This window comes from Pan troglodytes, chromosome 2, assembly GCF_028858775.2.
Source record: "Pan troglodytes isolate AG18354 chromosome 2, NHGRI_mPanTro3-v2.0_pri, whole genome shotgun sequence".
Taxonomy (NCBI): Eukaryota; Metazoa; Chordata; class Mammalia; order Primates; family Hominidae; genus Pan; species Pan troglodytes.
In genome coordinates, this window is record NC_086015.1 from 141,449,139 (window position 1) to 141,465,548 (window position 16,410).

A 16,410-nucleotide genomic window follows, 5' to 3' on the forward strand; every position below is an offset into this window, starting at 1 on the left:
GCCACGGACTTCCATAGCATTTATCTTGATTTATTTACTTCTCTAACCTTCCTCTTTTTCTGCATTGGTAAAATGTTAGTAGTATATTCTTCACGTAGTAGTCATGAGCATTAGATTAAATAATTCATGAATTTATGGTATCAATAAATATTAGTAACTAGTAATGTTAGGGAAAAAAGAATAGGGCCTTCCCCTTGGAAACCTAGGGTTGAATTGTAAAGCTTCTACTAGCCTAATAGGAAATTAGTAGTGAACGATGAAGTGCTAAGCTCTGTGGTAAAAGATATAATAGGAACTTATTATATATAAAAGAGCAAAGCACAGTTGCCTGCAGTATTTGAGGAAAACTTTCTATAATGATAACATTTCAATTTATACTTCCACATTGTCCTTTCAAGTGGATCCGTCAGGCTTAGAAATAGTAAATGTCGTTCGAGACCAGCCTGGCCAACCTGGTGAATCCCCATCTCTACTAAAAATAAAAAATTAGCCAGGAGTGGTGGTGGGCGCCTGTAATTCCAGCTGCTCAGAAGGCTGAGGCAGGACAATTGCTTGAATCCAGGAGGCAGAGGTTGCAGTGAGCCGAGATCGTGCCATTGCACTCCAGCCTGGGCGACAGAGCAAGACTCCGTCTCAAAAAAAAAAAGAAAAAGAAATAGTAAATGTCTGTAATATTTTTATTGAGAACCTAATGTAGATAAGTTACCAAACCATTGCCAAGATTTTTGAGGGACCTCAGAAGTAAAATTGAACTCATGGATACCACTGCTAATTCCAGCAAGTTACTGGGAAAACCTAGCAACTGTGATACATTTCAGTTGCATTATAGTAGAACTGGTGGAATCTGAGTAATGGTAAGATCACTGCAGTTTTAAAGCTGTATTTTGTTTTGGCAACTGTAGGTATGACTCCCCAAACCAAAAAATAAACGATATTACTCACTAAGGAAGAGATAGCATACTTTTCCTAAGGCAAAATCATTCCTGATTAAACTGCTGGGTCTTTTTTAGGTAAATAAATAGATAGATGGGGCAGAACCATCAGACATGATTTGTTAGGGATTCTTAAATGTCTTTTACAAAGTTGTACAATAAAACTTGTCTTATCGGTCCCAAAAGCCTAATTAGAATTTGTATTAATATACTTTGATGTACGAATAGAGTTTAGTGTGCCAGTACAAATTATTAATGTGTACTGAATTTTGCTTGTTTTTGCATTTAAAAAAAATCTTTTATTCTGTGGAAGTCAGTAAAGGAAATATTTGATCATAAACATTACTCCTGATAAAAGCTATTGAGTTGATTCAGTCACTATATGCTTAAGCTTTTACCTTTACCAAAAAGCAAATAATTAATCTCACTACCTTTCAGACATTACCTTGTTTGGTTCGAATGTGCAGTAAGGAGAGATTACTAGAGGAGAGAGTTGAAGGAGCTGAGACACTTGCCTATCTGATTGAACCAGATGTTGAGCTACAGAGAATCGCTAGCATAACTGATCACCTCATTGCCATGCTTGCTGATTATTTCAAGTATCCCAGCTCAGTGAGTGCCATCACTGATATTAAAAGGGTATGTTATTTTCCTTTTTTAGCAGCTCAAGGGAGATTTTTCTAAAGTTTTTCTTATTGTTTACAGTTTTGAACCAATTGATAACTACAGCTTAAAGCCCTTTTAAATAAAGGATCTTTTATCTTTGGTAACATAGATAATATTGCTTTGTGAATTTTTGAATCCAAGTTGTTTAATGTTTATTGTCAGAAAGTTTTTACTGAGCAGATAAGCAATAAAGAAAATTGCATCCTAACTCCCCAACTAAACCTCAAAAGTAGTGGATTCTCCAAGCTGGGTATTGATATAACTGTGTAATCTTATTCTTGGTCATGGAATCCTCCCTGTTGTTACATTCTCATTCTTTAGGTCAGGAGTAATCTTTTTGTTCCAGGAGACTAAGTTGTCCCATGTTACTTTCCACCACAGTCTATTTTGTTACCTTTCCCTATTTTCTCTTTTTTCCAGTTTCATACTGTGCTTTGGGCCTGCTAGTGACAGCTAAAGCATCATTTAATCTTGAATTTGGGACCAAAAAGGCCAAATTGTGCTTTTTCTGAAAACCTAAGTTCCTTAGAATAGATCGGTATTTATTTTGACTTGTTGCATCTCAGCCTGTTTGCCCTATCCATTTCTTTAAGCATAGGAGATGAACATTCTGTAAGAGAAAGTTTGTTCAAGGAGGTCATGGTAGAGAGAACATTGCCTCTTAATTAGTAGCCAGTACTGTTTCATGAATATAACTGTATTTTTCGTGCCAGTGGTTCCAATGGTAACTATTCTTCTTTTGACCTCTCCCTCATGCTTTTGAGTTTCAAAAAACCTCATTTGGTAGGCAGTTGTTCATTTGGCATTTAACTTTGAAAGTAAAGCAAACTATTAAGGGTATATCTTTACTCTGTCTTAAGAAGGGCCTAAAATAACCTTCACTGGTATTTGTATTAGTAATGTACTCTACTCTCTGGGTATTAAACTTATGTGTCTGCTCTTCTTTCAGTAGTGGTGTTTTTCCAGTAGAAGTGATGGGTTGCATACATTTAACCAGTTGCCTTGTCTGTTTTCCTTCCGGTCATTTTTTCACACTGACAATGTATCTTACCAATACAAAGATACATGAGCAACCCTTAGCTACTGCCTCATGAACGCCCTGAGTTGACCACCCCAGGAAGGCAAATAAAATGTTTTGATGGCCATGAGAGTAAGGAAACAATTTTAAGAACATGTAGCCTATGCATATGCAAATCATTTAACTAGTACGTAGATTATCTCTTCTGTTAGTTTTTCCATTTCATTTCCATCAGAGTAAAACTGTAACAACAATAATCCTTAAAAATGACATCCTAATACCAAACTTGAGTAATAGTTTGTTTTGTCATCTTTATTTTTGATGATGGATTATCCAAAGGTTTCTGACCCGAAAAGTATAGACACTAGACCCGTAAAGAGAAATCTTCACATGTTAATAAATTTGTGATTTTCATGATATGTTAGTTCAAGTCAGTATTATATCTTAATTTATGACTAGAATGTAGTTAAGACTTTAAGAGTAGATACTTTTAGAACTTATCAAAGTGAGTATTCTGTATTGGGAAGTTCTTCCTATAATCCATCAGTGTCTGCTTTGAACAGAAGTTTTGGAACTATTAAGAATTGCCTTCAGAGCCACCCCAAATTATATATATATGTAAAATATATATATTGTCTTTTGCTTTCTGTGGAATTTTTTGTTACCTACGTTATATTACCCAACTGAATTTCTCCATCTTCACACACAGTCAGTGACAACTAAAAGTCTCATCATTGATCAAGCTATACCACTGTCAGTGTTTTCTAGCTAATAATACCAGTTAGCTCTTTAGGAAGTTTCAAAAGAGGGTCTCAGAATGTTATGAACAACACCTACATCATTGGATGAGTGAACCTTTCCAAAGTAACTTCTTTGGGAAAAGTGGTATTCATTTGGATGATTACATTAAGGCTTTTAGGTACGAGGTTATTTATATTATTGGTAGACTTTGTATAGTTACTTGGTCATAGTCATTGAAAGTATCCTGAAAATATGCTTCTGTTTTATTTTTACAGTAGTTTGGTGATCAAGTTTATAGAAGAGTTGATAATTAGTTATGCATGTTTAAAGATACCATTAATTGCTTCATGCTGATAATTTTGATAATGTTCTTGAAAAAACCCATACCCAACATAAATCTCAGATAACTGTAATAGATAATAATGGTTACCATAGTATACGGTTTGTTAAGCATTTTCACAATGGGTTCTCTGTTTCTAAAAGCTTTTTATTTTATTTATTTATTTATTTTTGAGATGTAGTCTCGCTCTGTTGCCCAGGCTAGAGTGCAGTGGCGCGATCTCGGCTCACTACAACCTCTGCCTCCTGGGTTCACACCATTCTCCCGCCTCAGCCTCCTAAGTAGCTGGGACTACAGGCGCCTGCCACCACGCCCAGCTCATTTTTTTGTATTTTTAGTAGAGACAGGGTTTTATCGTGTTAGCCAGGATGGTCTAGATCTCCTGACCTCGTGATCCATCCACCTCGGCCTCCCAAAGTGCTGGGATTACAGGCGTGAGCCACCGCGCCCGGCCTCTAAAAGCTTTTTAAATGCCAAAATTAGGCCAGCACTACTCTTAATGTTTCAGAAAATTAAGGGAACCCTCCTAAAGACATTGTTGCAATTTCATTCAGGTTATCAGCTGTAGTCTGGGGCTAGAGAAGTCCAGGTGTGCCTTCTTTTGAAGGAGAACATTTCAAAGAGCTGCTGCAAGCAAGCATTAGTGCCAGTAAAGCTACCATTTAGGAACACTGAATTTTTTGGAGTCAGAGATTCACAATGGTTTTTCATATATCAGTGTCAAATGTAGTGTTCACTTTTAAATGGAAGCATATTGTGTGCATTTTAGGTCACATTGATACGAACACTGCAAAGTCTCAGTGCTATGTGAACAGAATCCAAAAATAACTGGGAAATGTAGTTAATGACTGGGAAATTCACTAAAATCTAAAAGTTGTTAACTTTTTTTTCCTTCAACTCAGTTAATGTTATCGAAAGTTGAATTTATGGACTGAGTTGGAACATATCCTTTTTTTCCCCATAGCTTGATCATGATTTAAAACATGCTCACGAACTCCGCCAGGCTGCATTCAAGCTCTATGCCTCTCTTGGAGCAAATGATGAAGACATCCGGAAGAAGGTGAGTCTGGGAGAGGGGCGTCCCCCAGTCCTGACAGCCAGCAGGCAGGGAGTGACGTCAACCTGAAAGTCGTGGTGAAGAGCACTAACAGTGACTGTTTGAATATAATAAAGCAGAGTGACTAAAGGCATAATTGAAGAATGAATGGGACCCGGATTTGGGGGGTTGTTTGTTTGTTTTTAGAACATAGAGTGGCATGGCCGTGCTGGAATGACAAATAACTGGCGTGCTTTTTTTTTGTGTCATTAATATGAATTATTATGTTGCACATTTTTGCATGTGTTCTGATAAAAATCAATTCTAGCACTGTGAAGCTTCAGACACCTTGAAAGTCCTAACATTAGAATTGTAAATGTTATTTATGGAAATACCTTCCAATGCTATTGAGAAATTCAAATCTCTATTGTATATTGTTCTTTGATATGTGGCTTAGTTTTATGTTTTGATTTTTTTGCTACTGTGCAAGTTTAATGTGAATAAAATCTTTGTGGAATGATGATTTTATGTTTAGTGAGTGGTCATCTGAATTTTCCAGCTCCCCAGAAAATGTATGCACTGGTATAGCACCTTATGTTACTAAAGCCTAGTCTAACACTGAACTCATGTTCTTGATGAGAATACTTCTAGATGAGGAGTATAGTGGTAAGTAAGCTCTGACTTGGCTCCTTCCACAAACCAAAAAGCTGGAACTTACCACTCAAAAACATGTATAATAAATTCTACACAAGGCTTTCAAGACCATCAGAGAGCAAAACCACATGTTCTGTCTTGAGGAGCCATAGCAGAAAGAGCAAATTAGTCATTATTTACTGAACATGATGATTTACTAAATCTCTCCATCTGCATTAGTATTTTAAGGAGCACTGTGAGAGAAATCACAAAGTATTAGAGTTTACCATGATTCAGAGAAGTTCTTCAGGCCTGTAGAAAGAGGAGTATGGAACAACCTTACATTTGTTGAAATAACTTGAAAAGGAACCATTTCTTGAAGAAACTGAAGTAATAGCAATAAGATTCGATGTGTGAGTAGCTTTGATTTAAAATCAATGCAAAAAGCACAACTAATAAATTGAATGTTTCCATGTACCTCACTTTATTTCAGTTAACAAGATATTTTGACTTGAAGTGTTTTTAGTGTATCCCTATGAAAATCATTTTTGGTACATCTAAGTTTTCATTTATAAACTGTTATTTCAAAGCAAACATACTAGTGATATATATATGATTTATGGATGTTGACGCCAATGTTCAGTTTGGGTACGTTGGTGTATTGCAAGGGGAGAGGCTTTTATAACAATAGATTTGAACATTTTTTTAAAATTGGACTGTATAACTTAAATACACAATTATTTGGTTTGGGATGGTTATTAGGGCCCATTAGAAACAGGAGAAGTATTTTACCCATTCTTAAAGCTCTAAAAAACCATCTCATGGACTGAAAGGTAGATAGACAGATGGACCACAATGGGAAATAGGATGTCCATTTGTACTTCTTTGTACTTTTTTGTTAATAAACTATTGTTTTGGAATTAATGGCTTAATTTGTGATATCATGTTCTAGAAATACCTGCAACATGACAGTCTAATCAGTAGTCTATTAAAACTTGTATTCATAATGTGTATAATTTCCTGGTAAGGCTAACTCCTGATCGTTTCTGTAGAAAGATGACAAATAAAGAAAAACTTATAATTATTAATTATAGTTTTTTGTGTGGTAAAGCGAAGATACTGTGATATTATGTAATGGGGCTTATATAGCATTTTAAGGAAGATATTTAATTTCTGGGAAATTGAGTGTTTGAATAATTTACAGTTCATAGTAACTACTAAAGAGATAAATTGTAAAATGGAAACTATAAAGTAATTTTGTGATAAAATCTACTTGAAGACTGGCCATAGGCGTGGAAAAATTTTATTTTCAGTGTATAAAAAATGATAAATAGTAGCACTTTTCTTTTGAGTGCATTTCTTTTCCTTTTTTGTTGTTGAAATAATTATTTGGGTAGATTTTTATTTACTTTCTCCATGAAATATTTATTTCTTGTTTACACTTATGTCTTATGAACTTGACTGTATTTTTTGTGTAGATCCTTAAAGTACAATGTTTATTGTTTGATTTTTTAAAAATGCAATGTTTATGCTTGCCAAGATGGAATTTCAGTTAACTGAGTCAATAAGTAGAGAAACTGAGTTAATGAGTGGAGAGTCTCTGAAAGAAATTTAAAGGACTGTAGATCTACTTCCCCCAATCCCTACTTCTCCCCCTCAAAAACCAACAAAAAGTTTGTTTGTTTCAGGAGAAAAACATGAAATGTTCAGTTGGTCTGCCATTTAAATTAAAAATGGGAACATAATTCAATACATTCAGTAAATAATATGTATTCTAGTGCCCTATTATGGCCAGTTAAGGAAAGGAGGCAGAATGAAGAAGAGAAAATAAGAGCAAAGTAGAGACAATGAGAGGTATACACAGTAGTAAAGGAGAAGGACGCTGGCCTCTCTTCATATAATTGTGTCTCTTTTACTGCTTCTAAAGACTTCTAAAGGTCTGCTGTGTTTTCATTTCTTGATACCTTCTCTTTGGGCCAGAGAATATTAAGCTGAAGATGGAATGTGACCTGTAGATCAGAGATTTACCACCCCTGCTTTGAAGCAGTGTTGGTGTATTCCCACTAAAATAAACCAACTGTATAACATTCCCTGGAACTTAATAAGCACTCAATAAATATTTGTTGAATAAATATAGAAATCAAAATGCAGAAATCGTACACAGAGTGACTTTTTCTTTAATTTGTTTGGACCTTTATCCTGCATGGAGCAAAATTGGTATTCTAATTCCGAGTGTTGCATCCTTTATTACTCTATGGCATACTTGAAAATTTCTTAATTTATTGTGGTGTCCTGTCAGCTAGAGTGAAGGAGGATGGTGCTGGTGGAAAGAGTTGTGCAGGTGAGAGTGAAAAATACTACCATTGACTGTGACATGAAGAGGGAGAAGAAGCCCCAGAAAAGATGGAGGATCACTGAGCCTGGCAACAGTTGTGGCCTGGCCGTGTTAAACTTAGAAGAATTCAAGTTACCTGTAATAATTGATCCTGACTCTGAATGGATTTTGGTTAGAGAGAGTAAGAGCATAGGCAGGAATTGAGAGCTCAGTGGAAGAAGGGTCCAGAACACATTAGCAGTAACTGCAATGACAGCAATGCTAAGTAAAAATTAGCTCTCATCTCTGCCAAAAGGAAAATCTAGTTTCTAATGATAGCCTTTACCATATATTAATGCTGATTAGGAAGCAGAAGTCCAGTTAATGGGATATTAAAAATGGAAGAAGTTAAGATACGAAGCAAAATAGATCAACAAACTGTTTCAAGTACTGGCATCCCCAGTCAGTGGTTAAGTCACAAGAGGCAGCAGTGGCAAACAATCCTGTAATTTTGAGATAGATTCTTCTATGACAAATAATTGCTGTTATGAAGACCATCACTTGATTAGGACCTGTCGATCACCAGTTAAGTTGGAAGTTGAAAAAGGATTATCTCTCTCTTACTCTTCAAGTAACTAGTAGAACTTGTTAGAAATATTAGTGAAAATTAAGGGAAATTAGAAGTAAAGTGTAAATTAAAATTCAAGGAAATTGGTATACTAACCAGGATGTTGGTTTTATTTTTGATAAAAGTAAACACACTGCAAATGTTAAGTACGTATTGTAACCTTCATTCCCCTGGGGCACCTGACTAATGGAGCCTTGGGGAAGGTTTTCTGCTTAAATTTGAATACGTATATTTTAGCTGGAGATTTCTTTCGAGGAACTAGAATGTAAGCTCCATGAGGGCAGGGATTTATTTGTGTTTTGTTCATTAATGTATTCCCAGCATCTACAACACTGTCTGTGCATAGTTGACACTTAATAAATAATTGATGAATGAATGAATGAAAAAAATGAACACACAGACAAATGGATGAATGAGCAATATTGCATCATTAAGCACCCATTATCTTATATGCTCTTGTCTGCATTAGGAACTTTCCTAACCTCACTAGCAATTCTGTCTGTGTGTAAAGACAGGAAATTTGAAATGGAGAAAATATACCTCTGGTCATATAGTCAGGGGTTTCACTGTTATACTTAGCATAGAGAAAAATGCAGGAAATTCCCATTTTTTCAAGAGGCAGGCAATCCTGAGGGCTTGTCTTCTGCTTGCTTGGCTATAGATCAAAGAAAACATGTTTTATGGTATTGTACTTGCTTCATTTCAAAATAATTTTGACCATTATTTCTTAATTAGAAAATATAGAGTTTTTATCTTTCTAGATGTATGATTTTTTTAAAGTTTGTATCATTCACACGTGTGAATCTGGACCAGGTTTTCTAAGGATAAAAGTATGATTTGGTTTATAGAAATTAACCTTTCAGGAATCAACCTATTTGCAAGGTTATATATACTGATATAAAGTATTTTTCCAATTAGTGTCTGATTTTAAGATCAGTTACTCAATTCTGCATAGACTGATTGAACTATCTGCATTGTATAACATTGCCCACTGGGTAGAGGGAAGGAGAGGCAGGGAGGGGAGATAAAGATCAACAAGGCATAGCCTTAAACCTCAGCATTTATAATAAAACCTCAGTAAGTCAGAGAAAAGTAAGGAATGACCAGTAAGAATTTGCTGAGGTCTCAGAGAAGTATTTAGAACCCATTAAAATGGACACGTTTATCCATGGAGCTATCCTTGAGTCAATTTGGAATTTAACAGCTTAATTTTTGGTTACTTTAAATACTTTCTAAATGCTTTTCATTTTACATTTTCAAGAATTGAAAACATGAACTCTTAAGTTTTTGTTCCTTGAAGGAAAAAAAGTTGTCCAATCACAGTGGCTTTATATGACATGTGAAGAAAGCCAAGAGTGAGATTAAAAAAAAATTGTTTTTGAGAAGTGTAGGCAGAAGAAAAAAGGAAAGCAAAGAACAAGAATTTGTCTTCTATCCTCTTTTTCCTAGCAAAGGAAGTTACAACTGCAGATCATTGTAAATACGTGATATAATGTACTTAAAATGTTTAGCACAGTGTCTGCCACATAATAGGTGCTCAATAAATGGAAGCATTTATTAGAATATCTAAGTAATTCATTGGGAGATTAAAAAAATATATTTTCAAGTATATTAAAAGAAAAGATGACCAACATTGAAGGTGTAAATAAGAGGTTTGCAATGAAGAAAGTGATTTTATGCTGTAAGTTTCTAAAACTTTATTCCAGTAAAAAGAAGTTATGTTTTAGAAACATAGGCTCTTTCTGTAGAGTATTTCTTGGTAACAAACTGTCTTGTTTATAATTTTATTCTAAAATTTAAAATACTAATTTTTAAAACTATTGTCATAGCATGCCCTCCAAAGTGTATTAATAATTGGTTAGAATCTTAGATAATAGATGTCTTAAGAAAAGTAAGGAGGCCAAAATCTACCTAACTTTGATCACCTAATTGTTACTGCTTATGGTTGTCATGGATGTCATTTCTTCAGAGTCATCATTCATACAAAACCATATCCCAAAAATGTATGTTCACATTTTGAACCAATGTAATTTTTTCTGTATTTTCAATGCTGTAAGATTTTAAAGCATATTTGTAAATTTAGGTCAATCTTTCTTAATATCTTTCTGCTGTCTCTAAAGATGGCTGGCTGGGCATGGTGGCTCACGCCTGTAATTCTAGCACTTTGGGAGGCTTAGGTGGGAGGATTGCTTTAGCTCAGGAGTTCGATACCAGCTTGGGGCAACATAGCGAAACTCTGTCTCTACAAAAAAAAATACAAAAATTATCCAGGCCCGGTGGCATGCACCTGTGGTCCCAGCTATTTGGGAGGCTGAGGTGGGAGTTTCACTTGAGCCCAGAAGGTCGAGGCTGCAGTGAGCCGTGATCACACTGTCACACCACTGTACTACTGCACTACAGCCTAGGTGACAGAGTGAAACCCTGTCTCAAAAAAAAAAAAAAGATTGCTGAGCATGCATTCACTTTGAACATTTTTATTTATTACTAGTTGATCTTCTGGGTAACAGTATAAATGTACCGTGAATTTATATTGTTAAATATTTTGCAAAGTTTAATGATTCTAAATGGGCATTTAAAGGGCACAGCATCAAAATTTTGTATTTTTGTCTACCGTGAAATCAGGCAGATGCAAGGGATTATTTCTAAGCCTTAGCCTGCATATTGAAACAAACACCTTGTACATTTTGAAGGTTTTCCATGGTACCACAGAAGTAGCACCCTTCAGGACTTGGCTCTGCTACTGAATAGCAACAAATTCATTCGGATTTCATAATTCCTTGCCTCAAACTGTGGTTAAGTTGTTAGTTACCTTCTTAAAGCAAATCCACCAAAGAATTTTATGTGAACCTTGCAACATTCATTCACAATGGTAAGTATTTTTAAAGAAATAACCATGACAGGACCAGGTTTTGCCACTTGCCCACAGTATTGAGACCTTTGGCCTTCAACATACTGAAAGAAGCAAACCTGGGAGTGATAATGCTGTATATGTAATAGAGGTATTTATAAAATAATGAATTTTTATTTCATAGTTTCATTAAATGGAGATATAAAATTGAGTATTATACTATTTGTGGTATGTCCCTTGCTTAAGCCATTGAAAGTGTGATGGACAAGTTGGTTTATTGTTTATTATCTAGTTAAAAGACAGAGGTTATATACACCAAGAAATGGGCTAAAATATCTTTATTAGATCTGTAAATCTAAATGTTGTGACTTAGTTGGATTTTCAAGAACATTCTTTCTGGAAATGAATGAAATGTTTGGAATAATTAAATATGTATGGAATAGTAGAACTTGAAAAGATTAGGATTGTGATAAGAATCAGGGATTGTTGCTATGCTCTTTCCTATGAATAAAGTGCTAGCATAGGGGTTGGTAAACTACAACCTGTGGGTACTGTTACCTACATTACAATTTTGTAGCTTGCAAGATAAAATTATTTTTGCATTTTTTGATGGTTGGGGGAATTAAAAGAAGAATATTTTCTGACATATGAAAAGGAAATTAAATTCAGGTTTATGTCCGTAAAGTTATATTGCCGTACAACCTTGTTGGTTTATGTGTTGACTTTTGACTGTTTTGCACTACCAAGGCAAGTTGAGTAGTTGTGACAGAATTGTATGTCCCACAAAGTCTAAAATATTTACTGCTTGGCCCTTACAGAAAAAGTTTGCCCACGCTGTGCTAATACTGCATAGCTAACTATAAACCCCCCCCCCCTTTTTTTTTTTTTTGAGACGGGATCTCGCACTGTCGCCCAGGCTGGAGTGCTGTGGCACGATCTCGGCTCACTGCAGCGTCCGTCTCCTGGGTTCAAGCGATTCTCCTGCCTCAGCCTCCCAAGTAGCTGAGATTACAGGCACCCGCCACCACGCCCGGCTAATTTTTTGTATTTTTAGTAGAGACGGGGTTTTCACTATGTTAGCCAGGATGGTCTCGAACTCCTGACCTCGTGATCCACCCGCCTCGGCCTTCCAAAGTGCTGGGATTACAGGCATGAACCACCCCCCTCCACTCGCCCGGCCTAAATAGAAACTCTCATAAACCAGTTTAGCGAAATACCAAACTTCGCATATGCCCGTGTGTACTGGCATATAGAAAGAAGCAGGGCCCTGACCAGAAGAGGGAGAAGCCAGTTGTCTGACTTTCTGAAGAAAGGCATTATCAATTGTTGACAGTAGACATTGTCACTGGATACTTTCCTACATACTGATTCCCTTGTTTGAATGATTTTGGCATGTGACAGACCCTAGAAAAATTAGATTAAAACTATGGCTTTGGGTTATGATTGGAAATCTTACTGGGTTCTGTGTATTGGTTAGCAAGGTTGTCTGAATAAGATTTTTCACTATGCTTGAGAGAAAAAAAATCTAGTTCACTTATTAAGCAAATATCTATTAAGCCTTTGCTAAATATAAAGTGTTAGGTGGTATGGGGCAAGCAGAAATCATATAACTCAGATACTTAAGTCAACAGAATCTGTTTGGGAAACCATATACAACAGAAATATAACTACTACCATTTGTTGAGCACTCACTGTGTGCTGGACCCTGTGCTAAGCATTAGCACATTCTCTCCCTTAATCGTCATACCACCCTATGAGATAGTTTTTGCAGATCAGGAAATCAGCAATTTGACCAAGGCCCCCCAGCTAGTAAGTAGTAGAGTCTCTGTCTTATCCCAGTCTCTCTGACTCCAAAGCCTATGTTTTTAACTATTACATCACTTTATACATGCTAAGTTAAATACCATTATAGATCCAAATTATGGCATAGAATGGCAAGAAATTTTACTGAAGAGTATACGATTAGCCTAAAAAAATACTACAAACTGAGAGAACTTGGTATATAGCTTAATAGTTTGTCCTAGCTGTTTACAAAGCATTAGATTCAGAAAACGCCATTTCTCTCACATAGCTTTTGGTACTAAGTGGGTAATGAGATGCTTTAATCCATCTGTACACTCATCATGTAACATTGATGTATGCTCAGAATGAAGCAGAAGACTGGCATGTACTTTGTGAATGCTTACAGTTTAATGTAGTTAGGGAGATGAGACACTAAATTGCTATGTAGTAATTCCAGAGCCTCATGTGTATAAAAAGTCTGTCCACACTGAAAGCCATTTTTGCCCTGAACAGTGTACCCAGATATGATTAAGATATGACTGTAATTGAAATAACCTATTATGAATGAGTCTGGAAAAGTCCCTCTCTTATAAAGAAGTTTATTTGGAAGATTTCTTACCTTCTAAAATACTAAAATCATTTCTTCAGAAGTTTTGACCCATAGAACATGAGGGACCTCCATATCTGTGTTCCTTCTGCATTAATTTTAAATGTTTTTCTGAGGACACTGTCTAAATATGATTTTGTTTTATTCTAGAGAGGAAGTATCCAGATTATGTATCAAGGTGCTATTTTAGCATTTTATTCTGTAGACAGCTTCTTTATGGGAATAGAATTAAACTTCAGACAACATTTTGAAATCCTTGAATCTGTTAATAGGTTACTTCTTTGTCAGTGGTTGTCACTGGAATGTAAGCTATGTAAAAGCAGTACCCGGCATATTGTAGGTGTTATACTTTATCTATTGAGTAATTTTTATATGTCTGGACCTGAAAATTTAGCCAGCTAACCTGTGGGTTAATAAAAACTGTGAGGGTGCATGCCTGTGTATATAGAGGATAGGGGCTGAACAGGCATTGTGTTGCGCAATTCCTGGGCACCGAATCGTTCATGTGCCCAGGATGGCAAACAGGAGGAGACAGATGGAAGTCTCAGTTATTTGCATCATAATTTATAATGGTTTTATTTATGTGTTAAAAGAGTGTAATTCAGTGGCTGTTAAGGCTGTATTCTGCCATTAAGCTAATGATTAAACTTTATGAAATTGAACTCATAGAGAAATATTTTTTGATAGAAGTATTGATCTGTTTTTCTGCAGTATAAGTATTTCTGATGCAATATGTTTATACCTTTGGTTTTGGGGAAAGGAAAAGTCGACTCAAGAGAAAACTCCCACTTTTCCACAAAATGTAGAGAAGTTTAGAACTTTCTTCTAATGTTTCTTCTGAACATTGAACATAAACGACTTTCCCAGCTAGTAAGAAAATAAAAAGATGTAAATGACCTCAGGTATAAATGACAAAATATCATGAGGCTTAAAAGCAAAAATGAAATGTAGAAACTTAAGAATGGGCCCACAATATGTACCCCTCTTCTTTATCTTCTACACCTAAAGTGAAGTGATACAGCTCCAGCTCCCAGGCAGGCAGGCAGACCTACAGGAGAGGCTAGATGCTGATTTAATTCAGTACCTTCAAGAGAAAGGATCAAAAAGAGGCCCTACAGACCATCTCTTAGATGGTGGGTTTTTTAGGTCTCCAGCTGAGAGAAGATAGACTGTTTGCTCCCACCCCATGCCTCCCAAACATTGTTCTGTTTTGTTTTTTGTTTGTTTGTTTTTTTTTTGAGATGGAGTCTCGCTCTGTTGCCCAGGCTGGAGTGCAGTGGCGTGATCTCGGCTCACTGCAAGCTCCACCTCCCGGGCTCAGGCCATTCTCCTGCCTCAGCCTCCCAAGTAGCTGGGACTACAGGCGCCTGCAACCACACCCGGCTAATTTTTTGTATTTTTAGTAGAGACAGGTTTTCACTGTGTTAGCCAGGACAGTCTCGATCTCCTGACCTTGTGATCCGCCCGCCTTGGCCTCCCAAAGTGCTGGGATTACAGGCCTGAGCCACCGCGCAGGGCCAACATTTTTCTGTTGACTCGAGATCATGGAGTTAGAAGAATTTGGTATGAATGTGGGAGTGGATAGCAATGAAAGAGTGAGAGGAGGGAAGAAATACTTTGTCAAGTGTTTACTGAGACCCCAGAATATAATATATTCATCAGTGATCTGTTCTAAGAGAAGCTGAACAGCTTTTTCTCATTTAGAAAAAAACAAAGGCTGGGAGCGGTGACTCACACCTATAATCCCAGCACTTTGGGAGGAGGCCGAGGTGAATAGATCCCTTGAGGTCAGGAGCTCAAGACCAGCGTGGCCAACGTGGTGAAACCCCATATCTACTAAAAATACAAAAATCAGCTGAGCGTGGTGGTATGCACCTATAATCTCAGTTACTCAGGAGGCTGAGGTGGGAGAATCGCTCGAACCCGGGAGGCGGAGGTTGCAGTGAGCCTAGATTTCGCCTGGGCGACAGAGTGAGACTCCATCTCAAAAAAAAAAAAAAAAAAAAAGAAGAAAGAAACAAAACAAAACTGCCTTTTACTTTAAAATTCTTTGCTAGAGGAAAATGTCCAAACATCTTACATTGGAGCAGTGGCACAGGTATTACATAACAGGGTATGGATGGGAAACCCTACAGTTTTTATTTGCAACAGATGAATGGAACTTGTGGCTAAGGACAGTAGAATGTTAGTTCCATTTGGTTACTATCTGCTAAAGCTAGATTCTCATTCTAAAATGGAGGTCAGATGAGTTGAAATGTCAGTGGAACTCTGTGGTTTCTTCCTGGTTTTTCTTGGCTTATCTTTTCACTGGCTGGCATCCTCTCTGAGCTTTGCCATTTGTACCCCCAACCAAAGCTGAATCATTGATTTGTCATTTTCTCTCTGGGAGGTCCTATAAAGTATATCTTTTTTCCTTCTTCTTTTTTTTTTTTTTTTTTTTTTGAGACGGAGTCTCGCTCTTTTCGCCCAGGCCGGAGTGCAGTGGTGCTATCTCGGCTCACTGCAAGCTCCGCCTCCTGGGTTCACGCCATTCTCCCGCCTCAGCCTCCCGAGTAGCTGAGACTATAGGCGCCCGCCACAGCGCCTGGCTCATTTTTTGTATTGTTAGTAGAGACGGGGTTTCACCGTGTTAGCCAGGATGTTCTCGATCTCCCGACCTCATGATCTGCCCGCCTCGGCCTCCCAAAGTGCTGGGATTACAGGCGTGAGCCACCGCGCCTGGCCTTTTTTTCCTTCTTGTTCAGTTTATTAATGATGCCCCTTCTTGCCAAGTATAGTATACTAATCTTTATTGGCCCAAGATATCAATATATAGTCTGTGGTTTCTACAGCAATGATAATTTTATATAGTTCTTGTCCTCTTTC

At 36.8% G+C, this 16,410-nt stretch overlaps 1 protein-coding gene across 31 annotated transcripts in view; it reads left to right on the plus strand.

Annotated features, from left to right (window-relative positions):
• ARMC8 (armadillo repeat containing 8) overlaps window positions 1–16,410 on the plus strand; it is a 110,990-nt gene that overhangs the window by 53,080 nt on the left and 41,500 nt on the right. For 25 of the 31 annotated variants that reach the window (XR_010155799.1, XR_010155801.1, XR_010155800.1 and 22 more), the window contains 2 exons: window positions 1,371–1,571; window positions 4,662–4,757. Coding sequence is in view for 26 of the 31 variants with exons in the window: in XM_016942018.3 (XP_016797507.1) it covers window positions 1,371–1,571; window positions 4,662–4,757 (297 nt within the window). In the remaining 5 variants the exon portion in view is untranslated. The remainder of the gene's footprint in view (window positions 1–1,370; window positions 1,572–4,661; window positions 4,758–16,410) is intronic. The other 6 variants (XM_016942023.4, XM_054681090.2, XM_063807222.1 and 3 more) reach the window with 1 other exon arrangement.